General features: G+C 42.3%; 1 protein-coding gene across 4 annotated transcripts in view; it reads right to left on the bottom strand.

The window, feature by feature from the left end:
• Positions 1-605: 605 nt before the first annotated feature.
• The window catches only part of ORC3 (origin recognition complex subunit 3), a 69,431-nt gene continuing 45,230 nt past the window's right edge, over positions 606-24,806 (bottom strand). Inside the window, exons 14-20 of one of the 4 annotated variants that reach the window (XM_032771840.1) lie at positions 20,246-20,379; positions 18,202-18,287; positions 16,551-16,648; positions 15,360-15,501; positions 3,453-3,569; positions 2,947-3,026; positions 606-1,892 (exon numbers count right to left, since the gene is read on the bottom strand). In XM_032771840.1, coding sequence (XP_032627731.1) covers positions 1,787-1,892; positions 2,947-3,026; positions 3,453-3,569; positions 15,360-15,501; positions 16,551-16,648; positions 18,202-18,287; positions 20,246-20,379 — 763 coding nt within the window. In that variant the 3' untranslated portion in view covers positions 606-1,786. Of the gene's footprint in view, positions 1,893-2,946; positions 3,027-3,452; positions 3,570-15,359; positions 15,502-16,550; positions 16,649-18,201; positions 18,288-20,245; positions 20,380-24,806 lie in introns of those variants that run through there. The other 3 variants (XM_032771841.1, XM_032771843.1, XM_075063831.1) reach the window with 3 other exon arrangements.

The following is a 24,806-nucleotide window of genomic DNA, read 5'->3' as shown; positions in this document are numbered from 1 at the left end:
GACTGTTCCCAATGCATGCTTTCCCCAGTTACTCTTTCCATTGCTTGGTTGTCACATTCTACTTTAGCATTAATGTCATCCATCACAAGGAGTAAGTCATGTTTAGGTATTTTGTCCCTCACATTTTGGAGGCAATTACAGTACATAACTCATCCTTATCCTCATCACCATGTTCCTTTGTCAGATTTATTTTTTTCTGCATATGAGCAAGTGGGTTTTTCAGAAATGCAATTATTTCATCAAACAAGGCAACCAAGCGTGTTTATTTCCCCCTCCCCCAAAGAATTATGATTTTGTCTTTTTGGATAGCATGCATGAAGTTACTAGTCAAAATTTCCACTGGCTGGGCTGGGAAGCACTGGTTGGCCTTTTGGAGTAAATACATAACCCTTCAGCTGTGCAGCTCCTAGTAATGGGAGTAAGACTCTCTGGACTGAAGTTTGCACACACCACATTGAGAATGTATCTGACTACTTTGGGGGGCTATTTATCAGTTCATCAGAAAAAATATAAACTTGGTCCTTGCTTTGACATAGGCTAGCTTGCCCATGCTATTCCACACTGAGATCTAACTTAAAAAAAAAAAGTCAAACATTGCATAATCACATTTACTTCAACTATTTATCTTCCTGGGGTGAAAAGTCACAATAGATTACAGTATCAGGACAATCCTGTATTGCAGATTTTTAATGCTGAGAAACAGTGTACCCTTATTTTAGGCTCCCACATAGTACTTCCAGACTGATGGCACTTTACAAACAATTCAGAATCAGTAGGTTTGTGATCTGGTGTGGTTCTGTCTTAATGTCTACACTTCACTAGGATAGGACAGCCCCATGATTAAACTTGTTTCATTCCTTGCATAGGGCACAAGTGGTTTGGAATATTCCACCCATCACATGATAGCAGTGGCTGAATAGCTGTCAGTTATAAAATCAAGTCAACATTACATTCCCACACAGCTGTTTGTTTCTTGTCCCATGACAATGAACAAAAATCTTCAGGGGAGAGATAATGACCTCGTACTTTAAAGGGGTATTTTATTACCTTCCTTCAGCACTCAACTGTGCAATATTCTAATTTCTCCTATCTGGATAATGAAATCTAACTAAAGGAGTATTTTTGAAATAATCTTATTTACTGTCCAGCTATGTTATCAAATTGGATAGGAACAATTGTTTTTGTCCGTTCAGGAACACTTTCTTCATTTTCTAGTACAGAAACCTGGTTTTCTTCTGTTTGTAGATGAGTCTTCCCAAGGTATCATCACATAGTTCTGCTTGGAGTGGCTGGTACTGCACACCACAAGGGAGGTCACAGTTTAAATTCTCAGAAATTTTTTTTGAAAATATGCAGTATCTGGAGAACATTTCATAACGTGACCATTTAAATCCAAATTGTGAGCAAATAACATTCAGCATTCAAGGTTACACATTGTGTTGAATTTTCTTTTAATCTCATTCTGGCCTCCTAGCCTAAACCACATCATACATTCCAGAAGATGAAAACTGGTATAGAACAGGGTTCAGAACTTGCAGGTTTGAGTGAATATTAAATCATGTACTAAAGCTGACTCCTTGTCCATACAAACGTATAGAAAAGAGGTAGTATTTTGTTGGCAATTAAAATATAGTACATAAGTCAAATTCATCCTTAGTTTTAACTCCTTTAACATCAGTAGAGTTACATAAGGGATTAATTTGTCCTAGGGGCTGCACTGTCCCCCACATGCCATAATGAACTTTCACAGGCAGCATGCAGATGTTGGTTGGTCTTGTTATATCATTTAACAGCCTCCCCATGTCAGTCTTGCCACATGATCTGTTTTCTGTTTGCTAGGCTTTATGAACCCTAAAAGTTCCAATTCTGAAACAGCTCTAATAAAACGAGCGCTGGAAGTTCTGGTAAAGGAAATTAACAAGTATATATGCCATGATTAGAATAATTGAATTTAATGAAGTCACCACTCAAATTTCTCTCTAGCATGGGAGGGATTTATTGGTGCATAGTAAGCATTGTTTCAAGAAGGTGTGCGCACAGATTGAAATTTGTTTAAATCATGGCAACATGACCTCTGACCTATAGGATAAAGTGGCCCTTGGTCTAACCTAGGGGCTCTCAGGACCCCTCAGGGGATCATGAGGTTATTACATGGGGGGTTGTGAGCTGTCAGCCTCCATCCCAAACTCTGCTTTGCCTCCAGCATTTATAATGGTGTTGGGGGGGGAGGGGGCTCGCACCCAGAGGCTTGCTATATGAAAGGGGTCACCAGTAAAAAAGTTTAAGAACCACTGCTCTAGCCTGTGCAGGTCCTAGCTGTTTGGGTTGGATGTGGTGGTGACTGAGGAGAGGGGGCTACAAAATATTAATTTTGTAAACTCAAAACATTTAGGGTTATTCTGTTTGTACATCCCTGGACAACAAAACTGGAAGAACGAGGGGAAGAATCCCACCCACGTGACTGAAACTCATCCTCTGGTTGCAGAAACAATCCCCCAGCTTTTGACTTCACTTCAAGCATTATTTTTATTTGCATAATAAGTGAGGTAATGCCTTTGATGTGTTTGTTTGTGCCATTCATCTCTCCTCAACACCTAGATATACTTGATTTTAAATAGTAGAGGTTTAACTTCCTTAGAAATATTAAATGCAAGTTGACATTTTTAAAGGAAATCTACAATATGCTGCGGAATAATGAAATGGCACTTGGGACCTCACCTAACCCTAAAATAGTTAAGGTTTTGGCAAAAAGCACCATATGACAATTGGTCAACTGTCTTTTTGTATTAAAAGATTTTGTGAAGAGTATTAAGCCCTCTTTCAGTCAGCTCTCAGTGCATGGGGAAGCTGCATTAGTAAAAGCTTTGTTCATCCATGAAAAAAAGGCCAGGGGCGTGTACATATATGAACATTAAAAAATAAATTCAAGCAAGAAATAAAGGATACTGGATAATTTCATCCACCTGGTCTGTGGCCACTGCATCTGGGTCTGTTCCTTCAACCGCTGTTACCACAGTTGAAAAGGCCTAAAGAGAAAAGCAGGTAAGATACATAACCCCTCCAAGCACACATCTCAGAGACAGTACTTGCATTACACAGGCTTTTCTGTGAACATGTGCATCAGCATATGTTAAAAGGCTAAAGAGGAAAAAGGTAGCTCTGTAAACCATAAAATTTGGTTTACTCAACATAAACAAGGTACAAGCAGCAACGGATTTTCATTGTTGGGATAGCAGTGATTCCTGGCACTGGGAGGGGAGGTTGAGTGGGATGGAGATTTGTGGGCCTTACTTGTACTTGCAGGGACAGGAGTCAGTGTGGCATGAGAAGACTTTGGCTTTCAAAAGTGATGACATTGAAGAGAAAAACAAAATCAAGAAAAGCATGCAAAAAAAAAATCAGCAAAATCTAGAGACTATACATATATATCAAATATTTTCATCTTCACATACCTCTAACCAGTCAACAAGATTTATTAATCTGCCACACTCCAAATGAAGTTTATACACGATGCATATGTCAGGAGCAGTATTAGAAATGCATCCGACGTCACTTTTCAGAGTTTGATTCTGGTAGATAAAAAAAAAAAAAAAATGAAGGAAGTAGTTTTCACTGCGTATTTTATCTTTAAAGATCTCTAGTGTTTAAAACAAATATGATCAACCCAGATGACTCAGGAAGTTCGTACTGTCGGTATTTTTCCATATTTATTGTTTGTGCCTCTAGAAGTATGGTGATGAGTACAAAAAAACCCCCAAATCTCCACTCCCCGAAAAAAACCAACAAAAAAAACCCCCAACAAATCCACAGGTGACATAAGAAATTAAACGATGTATCATCTGGTTTGCAAAAAGACGACGTTATTCACCTTGTGCAGTAACAATGGTTCTTTGAGATGTGTCCCTATAGGTGCTCCACTTTAGGTGTGCTTGTGTCCCTGCGCTACTGACAGGAGAACTTCAGTAACAGTGTTCATTAGGCCCGCACGTGCCCTGTCTCTCCTCATGCCCTACCACAAGGCTAGGCAGTGCACATGGGCTAACCTCCCTCAATTCCTTCTCTAACGCAGAGTAATAGAAAAAAACTCCAAAGTAGAGGGGAGGAGGGCTGGGTTATCGAACACACACTGGGGGACACATCTCAAAGAACCATCATTACTGCACAAGGTGAATAACATTTTTTCCTTCTTTGAGTAGCCTCCCTATAGGTGCTCCACTGTAAGTGACTCCTCAGCAGTATCTCTATTGGAGTTGGGTGAGTTACAGATGAGAATACTGTGGTGCTGAAGATGGCATTGACTGCATAATGTTCTGAAAAGGTGTGGACTGATGCCCATATCACTGCTTTACAGATCTCTGATAGGGACATTCTTGAAGAAGGCGATGGATGAGATCAACCTTGTGGAGTGCGTGCGAATACTATATGGAGGGATCATATTGCAAACTCGATAACATTGTCTAATGTAGTTTGAGACCCACTGGGAGAGTGTCTAGCTTGATATTGCTAAGAGTCTTGGACCTTTTTGCACTAGAGAAGAGCTTAGGAGAGTTCTTGAAAGTCTTTGTCCTATCCAGGTAAAAGGCAAGGGCTCTCCTGGCATCTAGTATGTTTAATATAGCCTATCTATTGTCTCGGTAGAAGGTCTGAAGGTGAATCAATTGATTCATGTGCAAAGGAGAGGTTAACTTAGGGATGAAATTTGGATGCAACCTGAGTAACCTTGTCCCGAAAGAATACTGTGTGTGGGATGAGCTATCAGAGCTGCCATTTCTCCTATTCTCCTATCCAGGTTGATTGCTTACACACCTCATTGAAAACGGCCTTCCTGATAGCAAACAGGTGGCCATGGGTTCTAAGGGACACCTAGTCAGTCCTTTCAATACCGGGTTTGGGTACCATGTGGGGATAGAAATTTGGGCTATGGGAAAAGGTTTACTATATGCCTGAGGAATCTTGTGGTTGGGGGAAGGCTGCTATAGCCGCTAGGTGGACTCTAAGAGCGGAGAGAGAACCCCAATCTTTTTAGGGTCAGTACATATTCTAGGATCTTTGGAATAGCTGCAGATGTTGGGGAGATTTGTTGGGAAGAACACCAAAACCGGAATCTGGACCATTTTCGCAGGTACATATGGCGTGTTGAGGACTTTCTATTGTGTAGAAATACCTCTTGTACCTCCTCTGAGCAGGAGTTCTAAGCGTTGGAGCCATGAAGGAGCTGCGCCTTGAGGCAAAGAATCCCTAGGTTGGGATGTAGGGTGCGTCTTTGTTCTGCAAGAGGAGGTATGGCATGCACTGGAGAGAGATTGGTGGGCACATTGTGAGTTATGACAGGTAAGGGCACCAAGTCGGTCTTGGCCATGTAGGAGCAATCGAGCAGGATGTGTGCTCGCTCTCTCTTATTTTTAACAGGACTTTTGACAATTGGGGGAAAGGAGGAAAGGCATAGAAAAGGTGAGGAGGAGAGCGTTGCCCATGAAGTGTTGTCCTATCCCTGCTTTGGAGCGGTCATGTAGGTAAGTGGCGAACTGCTCTGTGGTCGGTGTGCCCCATGGCCTGAATAGATCGTGAAGTATAGCTGTTTATCTCCCACCCATGGTCATGTGGGAAGCTGCTGACACTGTGACACCATGAGAAATATACCAGTTCCATAGACTCATTGCTTCTGCACAGTGGGAGGGCAAACTGGCTCCCCCCTGTAGACTTATGTAGTATATACTTGCCATGTGGTCTGTTAGGAGATTCATTTGTGATCCCTTGATCAATGGGAGGAAATGGGCGCAAGCATTCCTGACTGCCCTTAGCTCTAGGAGGTTGATGTGAAGGAATAGCTCTATGGATGACCACCTGCCTTATATTGTGAGGTCTTTTAGCTGCACGCACCACCCTATGAGCGATGCATCAATGGTGAGAAGCAACATCTGGAGGCATTGCATGTGAAGCCTGGCATGTGGTATCATCGTGCCTTCTGCCATATGCCCCAAGAGTTGGAGGCAGTGTCTGGTTGATATTTGTGGGCTCTTTTGAACAATCTCTATGAGTGTGGCCAAGAAGAGGAATCTGCGTTGAGAGAGGAGTGCTCTGGCCTGTAACTAGTTGAGGTCGGTACCTACAAATTCCAGAAGTTGAACTGGAACGAGGGTTGATTTCTGGGCGTTGATCTGAAGGCCAAGTTCTGTGAAAGAGTCTATTGCAGATTTGGTGAGTCAATGAGCCTCTTGGAGGGACTGAGCTCTGAGGAGGCAATTGTCCAGTAGAGGTAAATCACAATCCCTTGGGAATGTAAGTGCACGGCCGCTACTGAGAGAACCTTGGAGAATACTCTCATAGTAGATAATAGCCAGAAGGGAAGTACTTTGTACTAGTAGTGGTCTTGTCCTAGGTTAAATCTAAGGAACTGTCTGTGAGATATGAAAATAGGTGTCCTGAAAGTAGATGGCTGAAAACCAGTTTCCCTGCTTCAATGCTGGAATAATTGTTGCTAGACTGACCATCTTGAATTTTTGAGCTCTGACAAACTTGAGTACTCTGGTCTAATATGGGTCTCCAACCTTCTTTCCTCTTGGGTATTAGGAAATAATGAGTAAAACCCTTGCCTCATAGATGTTGAGGGTACTGGTTCTATGGCTCCTAACTGGAGAAGGACATGATCCATCTCTTGTAGTAAATTCTTGCAAGATGGGTCCCTGAAGAGGGACAGGGAAGGGTGTTGTGGAGGGGGTTGGGAGGTAAAATGGAGTACCCATTATGAACAATCTCCAAGACCCACTAGTCTGATGTTATGCATTCTCAGATGGTGGCCAAATAGTGGAAAGCAGTGGTCAGCTGTAGTGGTTCAGGGGAGTGGTCTATCGTCACACTGACCAACACGTCAAAATTGGTGCTTGGAACTGGATGGCTGGGATGTGAAAAACTGTGGGACAGACGATTTATGCCTAGTGTACTTAATTTTCTTTCTCTGAGGCTTGTAGTAGCGTTGAGTTGGGTATTGGAAAGTACATGGTTTGTACTGGGCTGTGGACTAAATTTTCTCTTGTCCTGGTGTGTAGATGCCCATGCCCAGGGAGCAGAGAGTATCTCTAGACTCTTTTAGGGTGCGAAGAGAGAAATCCATCTTCTCTGCAAAGAATTTGGTGCCTTCAAAGGGAAGGTCTTTGACAATTGTCTGGACCTCATTAGGGAAGCTCAGCAGATGTAGTCATGGCACATGCCACATAATCACCACCATGGAGATGGACCTGGTGCTGTGTTGGCTGCATCAAGAGCAGATTGTAGTGTTGTCTTGGCCACTAACTGTCCCTTCTGAATGATGGCTATGAATTGGTTGCAGTGCACATCAGGCAGCTGATCAATAAAACTGCGGAGTTTCTAGTAGTTCACAGTTATATTTCATAGTTAGGGCTTGGTCATTGGCAATTCGAAAGGCAGAAGAGTAGGCTTTCCTTCCAAAGAGGTCCAAATGCTTCCAATCCTCATTGTAGGGAGCGGGCCTCATTTGGTCTTGATGGCCACAAGAATTGACAGCATCCACCATGGTGGAGTTGGGTGGAGAGTGGGAAAAGAAGAATTTCATCTCCCTTGCTGGGACCTATTTTTTTCTGGCCCAATTGCATGTAGGCACCACAGATGCTGGGGTCTGCCATATGGTTTTTCTGAGGTCCAGAAGAGCCTCATTAATAGGCAGGGCTATTTTTGAGGATAAGGAGGAGTGGAGTACGTCAAGGAACTTGTGATGGGTGTTGTTGACTTCTTCTAATGGTATCTGCAGAGTGTCTGCCATTCTCTTTGCTAGGTCCTGGAAAAGGCAGAAGTCAGCCAGGGATGGTGTGGGAGGCACAATGGCCTCATATGGGAAAGGAGGATATGGTCCTCAGAGTCACTCTTCCTCAATGCTGCCCTCCTGTTCCTCCATGTTCTTCTGGAGGTTCTGAGGCTCTGGACGCCATAGCCGAGGGGGACCATCTCGGTAGGACTAGAAGCTTGAGATGCACGGGCCACTGGCGTGATGGAGGCATAGAGCCCCATGGTGGTGCCAACAGTTGACTGCACCAAGATGGCAGTGGTGGGGCCATCTGAGGGTATACCTGAGGGGCCCTGTTAGTATTGGGCACCACAGGCAGCCTGAGAGAAGTAGTGATATAGCTGCCTCTGGTTCGCTGTCTGAGTTGGCGCTAGAAAGCAGGGACGTGTGGCAGGGAAGACTCACATACCACAAGAAGACTGGGTGTGGAGGTCCCAGTACTCAGACAAGGAGACTCCTGTACGTTGGATATGCAGAGGTCTCTCAAGTGCTGGAATTTCCAGTGGTACCGACTGGCTTGGTGCCACTGGCAGTACCAGGGGAATGGAGATTTTTGCTCACACTGACCACTCCAGTGCTGAATGGACATTGATGATGGTGCTGATGGAGTAGCATGTACCAGCACCATCATCTTAGTGAGTGCTGACTCCTGTCCTTATCCTTTGGTGCTGTTAACTCAGTGCCTGTGCTTATTGAGTTTTTAAGTGTGCCAGTGGTATCTGCCATCTGTCTGAGATTGTCTCAGTGCAGATGCTAGAGAGGATACTGAGCGTACTGGAGATTGTTTATGGTTGGCTTGGGGTTCACTATGGGGATTTCCTACTCTATTTTTTGATGACTTATGAGAGGGGTCAGTGGCTGATTTCTTTGACTCACAGTCCTTGTAAGTTGAGGGTTGTGGGAAAGAATCACGTATGCCAGGGGACTCTTGGTGGGGGTCCAGGGCTGCCTCTATGAAGATGATCTTCTGGTCTCAACTCCCTGTCCTTACAAGAAGGCCTGGGCTTAGTTGCTGGCAGAGACCATACTTCTGTGGAATGTAGCCTTCCCCAAGATAGCGTATGCACCAGCAGTGCTCGTCTGCTATGGGGACAGCCTCTTTGCATGAGAGGCACTTCGTGAAGTCCGCTAAACCAACCATTATCCTGTTGGGGGAACGGTCCCCAGTGAAAGAAAAAGGGGAAAAAATGACCCCCTCCCCCCTTTAGGAAGAAAATAGAAAAGAAGAAAACTACAGCTGTGACTGAGGAGACTAGCTATAGAAATGTAAGGGAAGATAATGGTCGTAATGGACGGCCAATAGCTCTGTGTCTAGCTGCAGCAGTTGAGAAGGAACTGAGGGGGGTTAGCCTGCGCACACTGGCTAGTCTTGTGACAGGGCACAAGGATAGCACGTGTGTGGGCATAATGGACACTGCTATAAAAGTTCTCTGATCAGCAGCTCAGGGACACAAGCACACCTACAGTGGAGCACCCATAGCAGGTATTTTATTAAGTTTATTCCCCTTCTCTCTTGCTTGTTCCATTTTGTACACCAGAGTAAGGAATACTTAATTCTATAGATCAGGTAAGAAATTGATTAGCACTTCATCTCTGTCCTCATTATCAAATAAATAGATGTCAGAGTGCTTTTTGCCCTCAGGGAGGGAAGGAATATACGCATAAATCTGTCTGCATACATTAACAAGTTTACTTGTTTTTCTTATAGATTTATCTTCAATGTGTATAAACCAATGATCCCCAACGTGGTGCCCGCCAGGGCATTTATGTGCGCCCGCGTAGTGCCCAGCAGGGGAGCAAAGCTGCAGCTCCGCGCCTGCTGGGGACAGAGAACTCCAGGGCTGCAGGTTTCATTCTATGTTAAAGTAAGAATAATAAATATATCAGAATATATAACAATAAAAAATATAATAAATATAAAACAATGTTTTACTTTTTAAAAATAAATAAGATGAAAACTGTTTATGATATTTTGTAACAACTCCTTAATTTTTCTTACAGGAAGATAAAAAAGAGAAAATTCACATGGTAAGGTGATATATTGCCAAATAATTTAATTAATACCTTTTACATGTAAAATTACCCTTTTTATCTTATGGATTCATATATTATGTAATATTAAATATGATTTTTTTGTATTATTTAATGTACAAATACAAAATAAGGCTTGAAAAATTGTTGGTGCCCGCCACACTTTTCTGAAAACATGAATGTGCTACTGGCCACAAAAAGGATGGGGACCACTGGTATAAACCATCACTTCTCTCCGGTTTGAAAACCAGTACCTGCAAAGCTGAAGTCTGATTTTCAGAAACCATTCCACATGTCAGGAAATCCAAACTGACAACGCTTTAATTAGTTGACTATGAAGTTAAAAAAGGACCTTGTCTAAAAAAAAAAAAAAATCCTCTATGGTATTGTTGCAATCCATAGCACTCTGACATCAGCTCACATGTTTATTGATAGTACTTTATCCACACTGACAGGTCAGGAGCTCCCAGTGTGAACAACACCGTTGATTCTGCTTCTATCAGCTGCTAATAATGGGGCTAAAACCCATACTTCAACATTTGGTTGCATAATAGGTCAGTTAGAAAATAAGTTTAAAAAATGCCGAACAAGGACACCACCATAAGCAAAGGTCTTTCAATACAGAGGGAAAGACCAGGCAAGGAATTACCTTCATTTCCTGTTTATTAAATTTCTAAATTTCCCTTTTACAACTGATTCTTCCAGTTTATGAGCTTTAGCTTCACGACTGGGTTCAGCAATCCCAGTGCCTATGGGAAGTTCCCTTAGAGCTTTCAGAAATTCAGTCTAACAGATTTTCAGATTCAATTACACTATGCAAAGATGACAGAAATTGAAGGGATTAGGTACGATGTCAGTTTACCTGACAGTTCAGTACAGATGGTTTCAGTCTAAATAGTGTGACTATTAACTAATGCAGTTGATGTCTAGATTGATAAATTGTACTGTATCATTGGTGAGCCAGTCAGCAATTCATGAAAATAATGTAATTCATTCCCTATGCTACCATTTTACAAACCAGTAAGATCACTTTGATTTGGTTTGAAATCAAACAGCTGTATAAAACAGGGCAAGGCCCAACTTATATAGTGCGGGCATTTGGACTGAACATAGGAAAAAAGGAACTAATCAAGGGAGAATACTATTGATCAGCAATGCATGGTCTATGCCGGAGTTTGGAGAATGACAGCTTGCTTAAGATCTTAAGGCCAGGTCTTTATAGCATGCCTTGAGGGAGCTGCAGCAGTGCTCATGGAAACCTCAGCTTCCTGAGGTAACAGCAGATAATCTGTCTCTGCCAGGAAATAACTACACACTAAGACTGGTAAGCAGGAAGTTGTTTTAGAACGCAATCATTAATGAAAAGGAAGACCTTAAACACCAACATTACATTTAATTGGCAACTACTGCTGCTTCCAAGTAAGGAGCATAAACAGATACTCAGGAACAAGTTAAAAACCTGGCTGTGCTCTTTTTTGAGGGGAGCAGATGGAGGAAAAATAAGTTTTTCAGGATCTCTATTTATTCCCTTTATCAAGGGCCTTGTGTCAAAGTATCCCTCCCTCCCAAAAAGTGCTCACACTTTGTTTTTTTGCTGCTCCAAACATCTTGGTGGGATTATTACTCAAGTTCTGTATGGAACTCACCCTCCCTGCAAGATCAAATATGATGCCTCCATGATTCTCTAAGCCCCAGGGATATTTTGGGCTCAGATTCCCCATATCGCACTGACACAAGGCCAAGCAGTTCCTAGCTGTGGTATTTTGAATTGCCAGTAGCTGGGTTTCCAAGAAATCCATCAGTACAAAAAAGACAGTTACCTTTTTGTAACTGTTTTTCTTCAAGATATATTGCTCATGTCCATTCCATTGTAGGTGTTCGTACTTGCCCCATACACCTGTGCTGGAAGTTTTTCCCTCAGTGGTATCTGTATGGGACTGGCTCTGACGCCCTCTGGAGCAGGGTGCATATGCTCCTGGTGAGCCTTGGCATGGTCCTGGGGAACCGGGTGAGGGGGCCCCACTATCACCTCATCATGCGAGGACAAGGAGGCAGGTACAGGCGGGTCAACCAACTCTACCGCTTCTGCCTTGGGGGCGTCAGTCAAGGCTGGCTGAACCTGGGGAGCCCACTCTGACTCCACATCCGAGTCAGGGGGTGGGTGGGAGACTGTCGCCAACCATTTGTCAGATGCCCCCAAGGCTGACCTATGCACCTGCAATGGTTGGGGAAATCCCCTGGGATTCCAGAGTTGCCAAGGGGCAGGCCACTGACCCTGGAGCCACGTTGCCACTTGTGGCCCAGTGGGGAATGCTGGTGCCCCTGATGGGTGGCCCTGGCCAGTGAGCAGGCTTTCCTCCTTGCTGTCGAAACCTGAGGAGGGGGATACTTGCCTGGGGACCAGAACAGTGCCAAGGCTGCTTGTCTACCTCGATCCCATCGACTCTGGCCTCGGATTGCCACTGAGAATCTGTATGAGGACCATGGCGCTTGGTGCCACAATCCCAGTGACGGTGTTCGGTAGATAGGCAACGGCACCCTGGTGATTGACACCTTATGCTTTGCGAGTGCTGTTCTGTTGAGCAGAAGCAGGAATGGGAGTGGGTAGACCGATGTGTCAGAGTCCACTGATGTGCTTGCAGTGACCTGTTCCGGTGGTCCAGCGATGGGGCTTTGAGGACAGATGTCTCAACCCTCTGGAGCAGTGCCATGAGCTGGGAGAGTGGCTCGGGCGCTCCCCGCACCAGGGCTCTGGGGACTGGTGCCGCGCCTCTGCGCCAGCCCACTGGTGATTGCCGCCTCGAGCCCGAGGAACTCTGCTTGGTTTCTGAGGAACAACACCGGGAACTCTGGCAGGCAAGCCAACTTGCGTCCGTGGGCTGGTGGTGCTGCTAGGTGAGAGCTGATGGGACATCTTCTGTGGCAAGGAGCGATGCTGCACTCCTGGGGACCATTGGAAAGGTCCCAAGGCAGGTGTATCCCTCAAATGAGGCAACTCCAAGGCAGTGTGGACGGCACCACCAGGTGCTGAGTGCCTCTGATGCTCCCCTGGGTAGCAGGTGGGTCTTGGAGTGGGTTTGACCACTCAGTGGGAGTCAGAGCCCAACCTCTGTCTAGAGGGGAAGAGCTGCCCCTCGCGTGCCTTTGCTCTCTGCCGACCCTGTCCTTCCCTTTATGGGACATAGGAGAACATCCCCTCCCAGCCTCTCTTTGCTTTTTAGCTGGTACTGGAGATGGACATTGGTGCTGGTCTGAGGCCGGTGCCGGCGGAATGCTCTGCACTGAGGCTGCAATGCTAGGAGCAGAGTCCGACCTGGTCAGCTCTGAGGCCGGTGTAAGGGCCGACTCCATAAGGAGCACTCGAAGATGAATGTCTTGCTCCTTGTTGGTCCGCGATCTGAAGCGCTTGCTTGTGAGACACTTGTCTCATGCTTGTGTGAGTCTTATTGCTAACGTGGATTTCCCCTAAGCAATTCAAACAGCTTCTATGGGCATCACTGACCGGCCTGGGTTTCTTGCAACAGTCACAAGGTTTGAAGCCTGGGGACTGGGACATGCCCCGTCCCTAGGCTAAGTCCCATTCAGGACTAAAACGAAATCTACACTAAGTAGGGTTGCCAACGTTGATTGGACGTATTCCTGGAGGTTTCATCAGATGACAATCTTTAATTAAAGATTAATCTTTAAATTCTTGATACTCCAGGACAATCCTGGAAGGTTGGCAACCCTAACACTAAGGGAACTATAAAACTAACAAATTTCTAAAAACTATATACAGAAAGTTCACAACTAGTTGAGAGGAGCAAGCCTGCCGAGGTAAGACGACATTCCAGTACGGTCACTGGCAGTAAGAAGGAACTGAGGGTTGCGGGGAGCTGGCGTCACCCCTTATACCGGTGCATACGCATGCCACTCCAGAAGGCGCCAGAGCCGGTCCCCTACAAATACCACTGAGGGAAAAACTTCCGGCACCAGTGCATGTGGCAAGCACACACACCTACAATGGAATGGACATGAGCAAGCACTCGAAGAATTACAATTCTTTTGTACACATTTCTGTCAAGCTAAATACCAACCCAGTTCACATTTTGCTGAGGTAAAAGTTGGGTTAGAGTCCCATGAGAAATGGCATCATATCATTAAACACTTGCTGGTACTTTACAGTGGCAAATTCTTTCCTGCCTGCACCTTTTTGATAGGAATAGCTCTGGATAGCAAGATCTTTATCAGAGAACTTTTGCTCTGGTGAAAAGTACAAACTCTGCAGAATGTATAGACACTGATGGGGAAATTATATCTTCAATTCAAACAGATTAAAATAGTAGTAATACACTGCCACAGCCAGTACTTCTACTAGGCACGGAGTTAGATACCCAACAAACATCAAAAATGCAAAGAACAAATGTGTAAAGATAGAGATCTAGGTCTTTTACATTTCTGTATATTCAAATAAGAGAATATTCATTAAGCACATTAGAAACTGGATTTAGCTGGCTCTCTTAATCTAAGTCTTCTGTGTTTTTATAATCAGATAAAACTGTAAAGGGTCAGGGTCAGATAAATAAGCACACACACAAACAAAACCAACACAGACTGGATCACAGAATTCAAGCAAACACTTATTCGGTTTGGTTCCTGCTCATCAGGTACTGGGTTTGACTCAGGCAGCAAGCATGCAAACATCCATGAACTGCAATAATCTCATTATGTGGAAAAATGACCACATTTTTAAAGGGAAAAAACTGGGACACAGGGATGGTTTGGATGGGCATCAGGGAACTGTGCATGTGAGTGGGAAAGAGAAAAGAATGCCAACACCTGCCTCTCCTCAGCCAAGGAGCCTCACTCCCACCCACCCCTTCTCCTTCCCTGCCACCCTGTGGCTTTGACTATGTGCAGGGGGGCTGGTTTTGTTCAAGAGCTCATGGGGAGGTGGTGCGTGGATCACTGAAGGTCTGGAACAAGAAGGGGCAGGGCATCACTGTGTTATAGGCATGAGGAGGAGGGAGTCTTTTAGATACTTTTGTATACAGCCAGTCTGTCCTCAATTTCAGCGGCTCAGCTGACCTCCAGCTCCATCAGACAGTCAATCTACATGAGTTTACAAAGACACAGGACAAAACACTATTTTTGTAATATGAACAGGGCCTATGGGACCAGATTTGGTAACTACAGGACTCTCTATTCAAAGACACAGGGTCACCCAGTCAAAGTGGAGGGTGAGAAAGTCTTTCTGCTTATCTCTGTAGAGAAGGCAGTTAAAAATGACGCTCTGGAAGTTGCCTTCCCATCCAAAACTCTTAATGAAGCAGCATCAGCTTTTGCCTGAATCAGGCAGATTCTCTGGCTGTCAGCCAGTTCCCCAGCTGCTTCATAAAGAGCCACCTGCTAGTTCCTTGTGACAGACCCTACCGTGTCCCAAATGTTATGAAATAGCAAAATTAAAATACACACATTAGCCTCACACAGACCATGCATGAATTACACACAGAACTATGAACAAGTCACACAGTTGTTGTCCATTTCTTACTTTCAGGTAGCAATAGGGGTTGTTCAGAGCTGTGTGAAGAGCAATCCGTGGGGCAGCATTCAAGTGCTCACGGAGGGTGTTAGCTGTGTTGAAATACACCACCTCGTTCAGGGTCTGCATCTCTGCAGGAGCAAGGTAACTTCTAAAAGAACAACATGGGATGTATGAAGAAGACAGCTCTTCTACTGAAGGGACACTACGAAACCCCACTGAAAACTAAGCTTTCACAGAGATAGCAAGAACGTGCATTTCACAACAGGCCTGGGCAGAAAATCTCTGAAAAATAAGATACCGCCAATACCTGGAAACAACGTCAAATAAAATGAGAATTTTAGGAATCATCAACTCAGCTTCCCACTTCAAACATTTCTTAACTAGAATCCTACCTACACCTGAGGCAAATTCACCCAACAATGCAGGCAATACTCAGAATGCTGACACCAGTCATCTGCCTTGCTCATTACTCCTACACCACCCATTCAATCTTTAAATCCCTTCACTGGCTTGCTCTCACCTTTGTTTTCAAAATCAAGCTTCTTGTCTCGGCTTATGTAGCTCTGCACAATTTAGCTCCTGCCAACTTCTGTCCTAGTCCCTTTTTGCTCCACACTTTTGATCCTTCCCTCTATTGAACATGCACAACTAATAGTTGCCTTCATAGCCTTCTCCAACCCTTGTCTCCACACTTTCTTCCTTGTGGATGCTTATGCCTGGAACTGTCTCCATAAGCCCATCTGTCATGCCTTGCATTAGCCAAAATAGAAATGGGAATCACAACCCCAGCTATACAATGCGGAAAAGAAATAATGGATAGACCAATACTGATTATGGTGTGTGCCATTTTGACCTTTTCTTGTCAAATGCCATATTTTTCTTCATCTTCTGCAGCAGCAGGAATGAGTTGCGCAATTTATGTTTCAGACGCCTTACAGCATTCTATGGAAAAGAGGCATTTTCAGAGCCCTCATCCTGACATAGATGGCTACAAGGGCACCCAACAGCAACATTTCATGGAAATAAAAAAAGAGTGCAGGGGACATGTCTCATATTGCAGGACTATAGCTGTTTCTCCCAAGCCTGAACTGTTTGGTAAACTGTTGTTCTGTGTGTGCGCGCATGTATATATATTTTCTATGGTATTTTATGATACTGTATCAACTATTAAAGGGTCCAAAGAACAGGAAAGCTCACCTTACCAGGCTGTCTATAAAGTCAACAACTTCGAACCGGAGCATTTCAAACTTGGTTAGTTTCTTAGATCTTTTTGATTCTTTCAAGGCCAGCAAAGTCTATAAAAGACAGAAAATGTACAGCCCACTCACTTTGGATGGCAAAGCCATTCATCTAAAGTGATGCTGACAGGATTATTGCATTTTACAAATCAAGACATGAAAAACGATTGCCATGGCTCTCCTAGGTAACGCATACTAATCTAAATGGAAATAAAGTTAGACTGACAATACTGTGTTCACTATCTTACAGAAGGCATACAAGTATCTGCCTGCTTAAGAATGGAAATAAATGTTTTCATTGTGAGAGTGTTTTACTAAGACAGAGTTAACACTAATCCTGACATTAGCGTCCTGAGGCTAGGACAAGAAAATTTCAGATTGCTTTTTCTCCATTCCTAAAATTAACATACATTATGGTGTTACAAAAGGAAAGAGAGAGTTGTCTCTTGGTGGGAGCCAGGGACAGAGACACAGGGAATTTGGATTTTCACCCCAGCTCTGCTTCTGATTTGCTATGCAACTTTGAATAAGTCACTTAGCCTTCCAGAGCCTCAGTTTCCACATTCACAAAATGAGGATAATAATATGAACCTATGTCACAGGGAGGATGTGCAGATTAAAAGTCTGTAAAGTTCTCAGATGCATGATGCAAGGTGCTACCAAAATGCTAACTGGCATTATTATATGAATTTGTCAGATGCAATGAAGTCTGACTCAACATGTGCAGTTAAATATATAAATAAAAGCACTTTTAGTGCTGAAATAGGTATTGATGTATCACTTGCTGTCAATTTAGCTACAATAAAATAACGGTGTAGAGAGATGTTGAATTAAGCATTAGAACACTCCATAGTTGCACTTCATACATACCCTGTTTTCATAGTCTGCTACCAGGCTTGAAAAACCAGCTTGCCTAGGGCAACTAGAAATTTTAGTCAGAGTAAGGTTGGAGAGCTTCTGGCTTCTTCCTTGCAGTGCTGCTTTTATGGGGGGGAGGGAGAGAAGAGGTAGGCAGAGCCAATCAGATGCTACTAACTTTTTTTTTTTAAGAATGAGGTGAAAGGAAATGAGAAACCCTTGCTGCTTTTCCTCTAAGAAGAAAAGGGTAGAACTGGGAGCAGACAATCCAGATGTAGGAGAAGAAACCTGGAGGCTGAAGCTCTCTGCATATTAAAGAAGGCAACAGGGGCATCTGCAAGGAAGCTCTACAAAGAGGTAGAGGGTTAGGATCAGAATTGATTGATAGGTGGGGGAAGGAGGTGGAGTAGAAAAGTGTATAAAGTGATTTATTCTTTGTGTGGGGAAATCTACTTACCGGAGGAATGTCAACACATGCCAATGTAAGTTAAATATGCATGGGACTGTGGTGCTGCAGGCTTTTTAAATCAAGGCCAGTATGCTTAGTCAGAAAGGCAGGAGTCACGGAAATTCTTCAAGCCTGTGGCTTCTTATCTGACATTTAGGTTGGGCAGGATATTAAATTTTCAAGTCACTCACAGAACATGATTTGCTCATAACTACTGTGTGCAGGGCAGATCTAACCAAGAATAATTAACAGCTCGAAAAAAATAAATCTTGAAACAAATTTGTAGAAAGTAAACTGGCCTGACCTTCTGAAGGTGATAGAGGTCTGTCGTCTTCTGGAGTTCCTTTTGTGATGACACAGACACATCTTGTACCTCACTGGTTTCTGCTACTGAAACAAAACCAGTGTTCAACACACAAGGTAAACTTTTTCTAATATCTTCAGAAACTCGGTGGCCCAAGCGAAAATGAGACAGGGTCAATGGTATTCTCTCATGTTAGATGAGGACACAAGTCCAGTTAGCTATTACTTTTTTCCCCTGGCAAACAAAGGTCAACAACACTTCACTGTGTAATTTATATCGTGAACAGTTATTCAAAAACAGCAAATTCAGCCCTGTGCAGAAGGCCAACACAAGGCCTATGCCTCGCTTACATTTTACTTAAAACTTCTGGACCATATCCTCAACAGGTATAAATTGGCAAAGCTCCACTGATCTCAATGAAGCAGCCACTTAATGAGCTTTTAAAACTTCTCACATTGTAAATTTACATTTTTCCCATGCAAAATTTTTAAAGAGAAAATAGATTCTCATCCGCCATTCCCAAACTCCATAACCTGGATTTACTGAAGTGAGAGCAAAGTGAAAAATAGAACATACTGAAGCATTTGACTGACCAGTTTTATCTTAATTTTAACCTATGCCTGAATTTTGCTTTAAGAACCCTGTAGTTTGTATATCAATAATTGTATCAATAATTAGCAACTTTGCTTTAAAAAAAATCCTGATTCTCTAGTGATGGGTTAAGTCTCAATTTTGATTCATTTTAAAACAAACAATTCCTATCACAGTAACAACTAATAATATTCAAAGCAACAGACTGTTAGGTTAGTTGCATTGCTTATGCGGTTGTCACCTGTAGGTCACAGGTTTAAGTCTGGCTCAGTCAGTAGTGAAGTCTGATAGCTGTTTGGTGGATTACATGACATGAGTTGGTAGTTGCAGTCCAATTTTAGTGGACAGGTGTCAACATCATAAAATCCATCATCACAGTTTTCTGTCAGTATCAACAAAGGCCAAAGATTCAATAAGCATGGAGACTACACGGCCCCTCACCCTAGAAGTCGTTTGTCAAAATCAGGGGAGGTACATTAATGAGCATAGGGAAGACTGTAGATCTGCTGCCTATTTTCAGTGTTGCCAAATCCTGCAACTTTATCATTACTCTTGTGATCTTGGAAGTCTTTCTTAAAGCCTCATTTCCTGAAGACAACTGTTATGGGATAATGTCAGCTTTAATCTACAAATAAGGAAGTAAGCTTCTAGCCCTCATAGTTGCAGACAAAAGCCTGAAAACATGAAGAGAGTGTATTGAAGGGTCTGAAAATAAAGGCAAACAAAAAACAAAAAGTCCAAATGTATTAACATATATATATATTTTTAAATCTCAAATTTTAAGCCACTAATTTTTGAATGCTTGAGATTGGCTATGCGCTGTACTGCGATTACAAAGAGGCTGTTAATATAGGACCTCTCTTTTTGACTTGGGCTTCACTGTTGAACTCTACAGGTTGCCACTGGCCATTACCACTGCAATCAGGCCACTCTGACCTGAACAATCCATCTCTTATTTGGATCTGTGACTTAATTTGCACATTTTTATTAGCTGGCATAGTAATGAGCCCAGATGTATGTGTAAACGAGTTTGCTACTATTATTTTTTTCAAGTTTTGACTTATTCATGAAATGTTTTTGAAAGCTGTAAAGCACTTGATGAAAACCTCAAGAAAATATATATATCAGATGTCATTTATCATCAACTTCCTTTGATCTGTCCAGTTCTTTGTTTCACACCACTTTTCCATTTTACAAATGATGGGCCTCGTCAGCTGTAATACAAATATCAACAATCCCTATTTTGCATATCAATCATTTTTGAGAAGATGTACTCCATGTCAAAAACGCTTGCCATATTGATATTCTTATGTGGAGAAATTTTTAGGTTTGATCTCAAAATATCATGAGACATCAGCAGGGCCAGTGAATTTAATCAGAATGTAGATCCTCTGAGGCCATTTTATAGCAGATTATTGATGCCAAACAATTTGGCAGTAGGTTACATGCTCACCTTCCAGATTTTGAAATCGTGCCAGGAACTCCTCCAGTTTCTCTACCGTGTTGCTAAACTGTTTTCCAGAAGAGGATATAAAAATCTCTGCACATTTTTGAAGTATGGCCACCAACTCATCTTTAGCCAACATCCTGAAAAACAGAATCAAATAGCTAATGATGTAATATAACAAGCAAACAGGAAAAGCATTTGCTGAAGTACTTAGAATAATGTTCAGTACTGTATTTTCTACTCATCTGAAAAAAGAAAAGAAAAGAAATCCCCAAGTTTTGTAATTTAAAGCTGCCAGTTTTCTTGTAAAGTTGATTTCCTAAAGAATAAACTAAGGCTGTTTCGATTTTATAGTCAAAACTCAATATTTAAAAAGGGCTGAAGTATTGACTGAGCTAGAAGAAGATATCCTTAAATTCCCCCCTAGAATAGATGGTGAATAGTTTCTTGAGAGTACCCAGTCTATGACATCATCTAGAGCTGGAAGTACCTTTGTTATGCTTTCCCTCTAGGATCTGATTTAGAAGTGGGAACTTGGACTTAAAACTTGACAGGGGTTCATGACTGATGCCAAACAAGGTATGTGAATCATAAACCAGAATAGCCTCGCCTGGCATTTCAACATCACAAAACTCATTACGTTCTGGGATCCAGAACGAACTTGAAACACAGTCAAAGTTAATGATTCAGGTATTTAATTAATATAAAGCCACCACTTTGTATTTATACAGCACTTATAATCTGTAGAGCCCAGCATTTTACAAAGATGACTAAGGATTGCTTAGTCTCAATATTTTCATTCTAAAGATATCAAATCAAACATCAAATACAAATTAAATCTAAAAGTATCTATATAATAATATTCCAGGATAGTCTCCTGTCCGTGTGTCACCCTGAAGCCTAGACTATCTGTTGAGTCAGTGTGAAAGAATGGAAACAGCTACAAGTGTGGTTGAGAGCTCTTTTTGTTCAGAATATCACCAGGTTCACCATCTGTTACTTTTCAATTTTTAAATTCTCAGCCATTTTGACTTTGCAAAAATGTAATTTGTAACAGCAAGGCCTAGTGATCTAAGTCATTAATACCTCCTTAGAGCTATGGCAGTGGTCATGGCTCTGGCAGCAGAGTTTGGGGTGTGTAGCCAGCTATGTTGATATAGATATATGTGTACCAGGTTTGAGGGTTCACCTCCTCAAATATGGCACTCTTATTTTAAATTAGTGTTTTCACCTCTTGCCCCGCCAAACCCCTTTGTTTGCAAGGTAAAAGGTCTTTGTAAATGGACTCTTTGTACATCCAAAACAATAAAGGTAATTTATTAGCCAAAAAGAAGTGCAAGGGGGCATAATGTAAACAAGTTGTGATGTTAACACATTTGTGAGCCAGCTTGTCACTCCCGTCCAATTCTTTCAATTACGAAAAGTCAAAGAATTAGTCCTTGATTTAAAGCCCTATAAAAGGAAAATAAAATTACTGTAAGACAATTTGGCAGCAAGGAACCAATTAGCAGCCCTACAAAAGTAATTTTGGAAGGTTATTTCCTATCCAAAAAATAGTTTTTGCTAGTAGTAGTGGATTTCTTTTTCAGACAGCAGTGGCAGAAAAGTGGTTAAGGCTCTGGTAGAACAGACCCTGTCCTTCTTTAGCCACAGTTTTCAGGGACTGTGGGAAGGATCAATTTATCAAAATTAAAAGTTGGTAAATGCCAATAGCAAATTAGAAAGTTTTAATTCCCACAATCTTAATGGCTTTTAGAATCACTTCCATTGCCTCAACTGGCCAATCACCTTTTAAGGTGGTGGTCAGAAGAGAAATAATATTTTTTAAGCACCTTCTATGGCAAACCAGAGACTCCCAAATGAAGAAAATTAAAATAGATACATACCTGCCATCCTTGCACAACCATATATGCAAGATGCATTGGTATGTAGTGGTTAGAATTGGCCTATTTTAATAGAATTGGAAAATTGGTAACCAAGTCATGCTCTTTTCATATAAAATATCAGGAGCATGGTTGCTACCACAGGTGGTTAAAACCATATCACCTTAACAAGCTGATTTATCTGTATAGAATATTCAAGTAACTACTAATATACACAAAGTAAATAAAGTTTTACCATGCTAATCAATTAAAGTTGTACCAGGAAAAAAAGACCTCTCCTTTGCAGGTGTCCAACAATTCAAAATCCTCAGAGGCCAAGTTGGAAAAAGCGCACAGCAAAATGTTTTGTCCTTTGCAGCAGCTTTAATGTCCTCACAATTAATCTGATGCAAGCCCAGGCCTTTGGAGCACCTGGTCTGCAGAATGAACAGTATCCAGCCAAGCTGACTGAAGACTCTCAATCTCCAGTACTTGATTCCCATAAAGTAGAAATGGAGAAAATGGACTTTCAGGTAAAAACCCCTGACAGTGTGAACCCTAACATCGTAGTAACAGTGGCCTGGAGCTGATAACAGCAGTCCGCTGTAAGAACACCTGATGCTGCACTGGTGGCATCCTCGGAACAGTATGATCTGACCCCCGGACGACACTATACCTGAATTCGGGAAGACTAACTACCAAGATGAACGGTGGGAGAGTACTAAGTTTACAACCTGGAGTAATGGGACTGCATTAGCCTTACACAAAGTGTCAGTTCATGTACAAGATAGATATGTACCTGAAGGGGGTCCTGGTGGTCAAATCATTTCCCCATCTCCAGTAGCACAATCAAGGGAGCCTACTCCTAGCAAGTCCTATCAAATTGTAAAGGGCCCAATAGGCAAAAGTGTGACCCTTAGCTATGGGCTAGTGGATGTAAACATGTCACCTTAGGTAAACTGGAAATAGATCTTTCCCCTGATCAATAAATCAGTGGGGGAGGGAGGGAAGGTGGCTACACCTGGAGCAGACATATTCATCAATCAGGTTCACTTTATGTATGTTCCTGTTGTGTTAAATTTGTTAAGTAGCACGTGGGTAAATTCAGTTATTGGAAAGACTCCAAAGTGGCCTCTTTCTTTTCATTATTCTTTGTGGATAAGATAACTGCTAATCAACGATGGGTGCAGGATATTACAAATTTAGAAATCATTGCCCAGCATCAGTAATGTATCCCTAGAGGAAAAGGAGGAACTGATTCTTTGAGGGTCATAAAAACTGTCAAGGTTATTTGGAAATGGAATGTCAATTTGGAATCAGGTGGATATTGAAGAAGTTAAGAGAGACATTCTATATTACAGGGACGGTGTCAATCCAGTGCTGCAAGGGACAAAAGATCAAACAAGGAAAGATTTATAGTAGATAATACGCATGAAAAAGTTAGACTGTTTAATAATGAAACTCAAATTAAAATTAATCAGTCAATTAAACAATAATGATCAGGAAAGGTATCAGTATACGGGAAAGGATATTATTTGTTTAGCATACAGTGAATATGTATTAATACCATCAGCAACGCATTGCAGTTCTTGGAACTAGGAAAGGTCACAGATTTAGCCAAGGATGAGCAGCTGCAAAACTGGTATTGTGCAAAATCTTTTTAAAACCCAGGCAGAAAAGCTAATTGTTTAAATTCTTGTCAAAAATTGTCATTGGGGTAAATCAGAAATATGGTGATCAACTTGTTATTTAACAAAAAAATTGCATCACATCAAAATCCTTATGTCTTCTTTACAGTCTCGTTGCCACTGTTTGATCCAGATGAGGATTTTAAGACAATTGGTAGCTAAGGACTCAATAAATGTACCTCCTCTGGTAGTCTATCTTCAAGGCACCCAAACCTAGAAAGTTCCATGAATTGCCAGCTGCTCTGACAAAAGGCATCAGTACATCTGCAGGTATAATGTGTTTGTGGCAGACATGCTGCTGTGTGGCCAAAAGGAAGGGTACCAACTATGAAACCAATCATCAGCGTTGTCATCCCTCGTTAAGATGACCAAGCTCCCACAGAAAGGGTGACCTCTGGTGGAGATGGCCAATATTGTGTAGTGACCAACCATCAAAAATATTATCCTGGTCAGAGTGCAAGGTCATGACTAAGGGCTTGTCTACACTACCCGCAAAATCGGCAGGCAGCGATTGATCCAGCGGGGGTCGATGCAATAAATCGACCGCTAAGCGCTCTCCCATCGACTCCAGTATTCCACCAGAACGAGAAGCACAAGCAGAATCAACAAGTGAGCGTTAGTTGTCGACTTACCACAGCGAAGACACCGCAGTAAGTAGATCTAAGTATATCAACTTCAGCTACACTATTCATGTAGCTGAAGTTGCACATCTTAGATTGACCCCACGCAGTAGTGTAGACAAGCCCTAAAAACTGTTTTTATCCAAAAGTGCATATATTAATTGGACATATGGCAGTTTCCCCAGTACCTGTTTTAAAAATGAAACAGTTTTTACTGCTAAACCAGAATATCAGGATCTAGTCCGACAGAACACACCAATGTTGCAGCTTCATATTGCCCTTCTTAATTTAAATTTAAGCTAGTTAATATAAGTGTAAAGAGTCACACTTGATAAAAATTAGTAATGAAGTAACCGAGGCAGGACAAATGCTCACCAGGTTAATGGATGGAAGTGAT

Source organism: Chelonoidis abingdonii, chromosome 3 (genome assembly GCF_003597395.2).
Source record: "Chelonoidis abingdonii isolate Lonesome George chromosome 3, CheloAbing_2.0, whole genome shotgun sequence".
Lineage (NCBI taxonomy): Eukaryota > Metazoa > Chordata > Testudines > Testudinidae > Chelonoidis > Chelonoidis abingdonii.
Note: the sequence above shows the minus strand (reverse complement) of the source record. Positions and strands in the feature narration are given on the sequence as shown.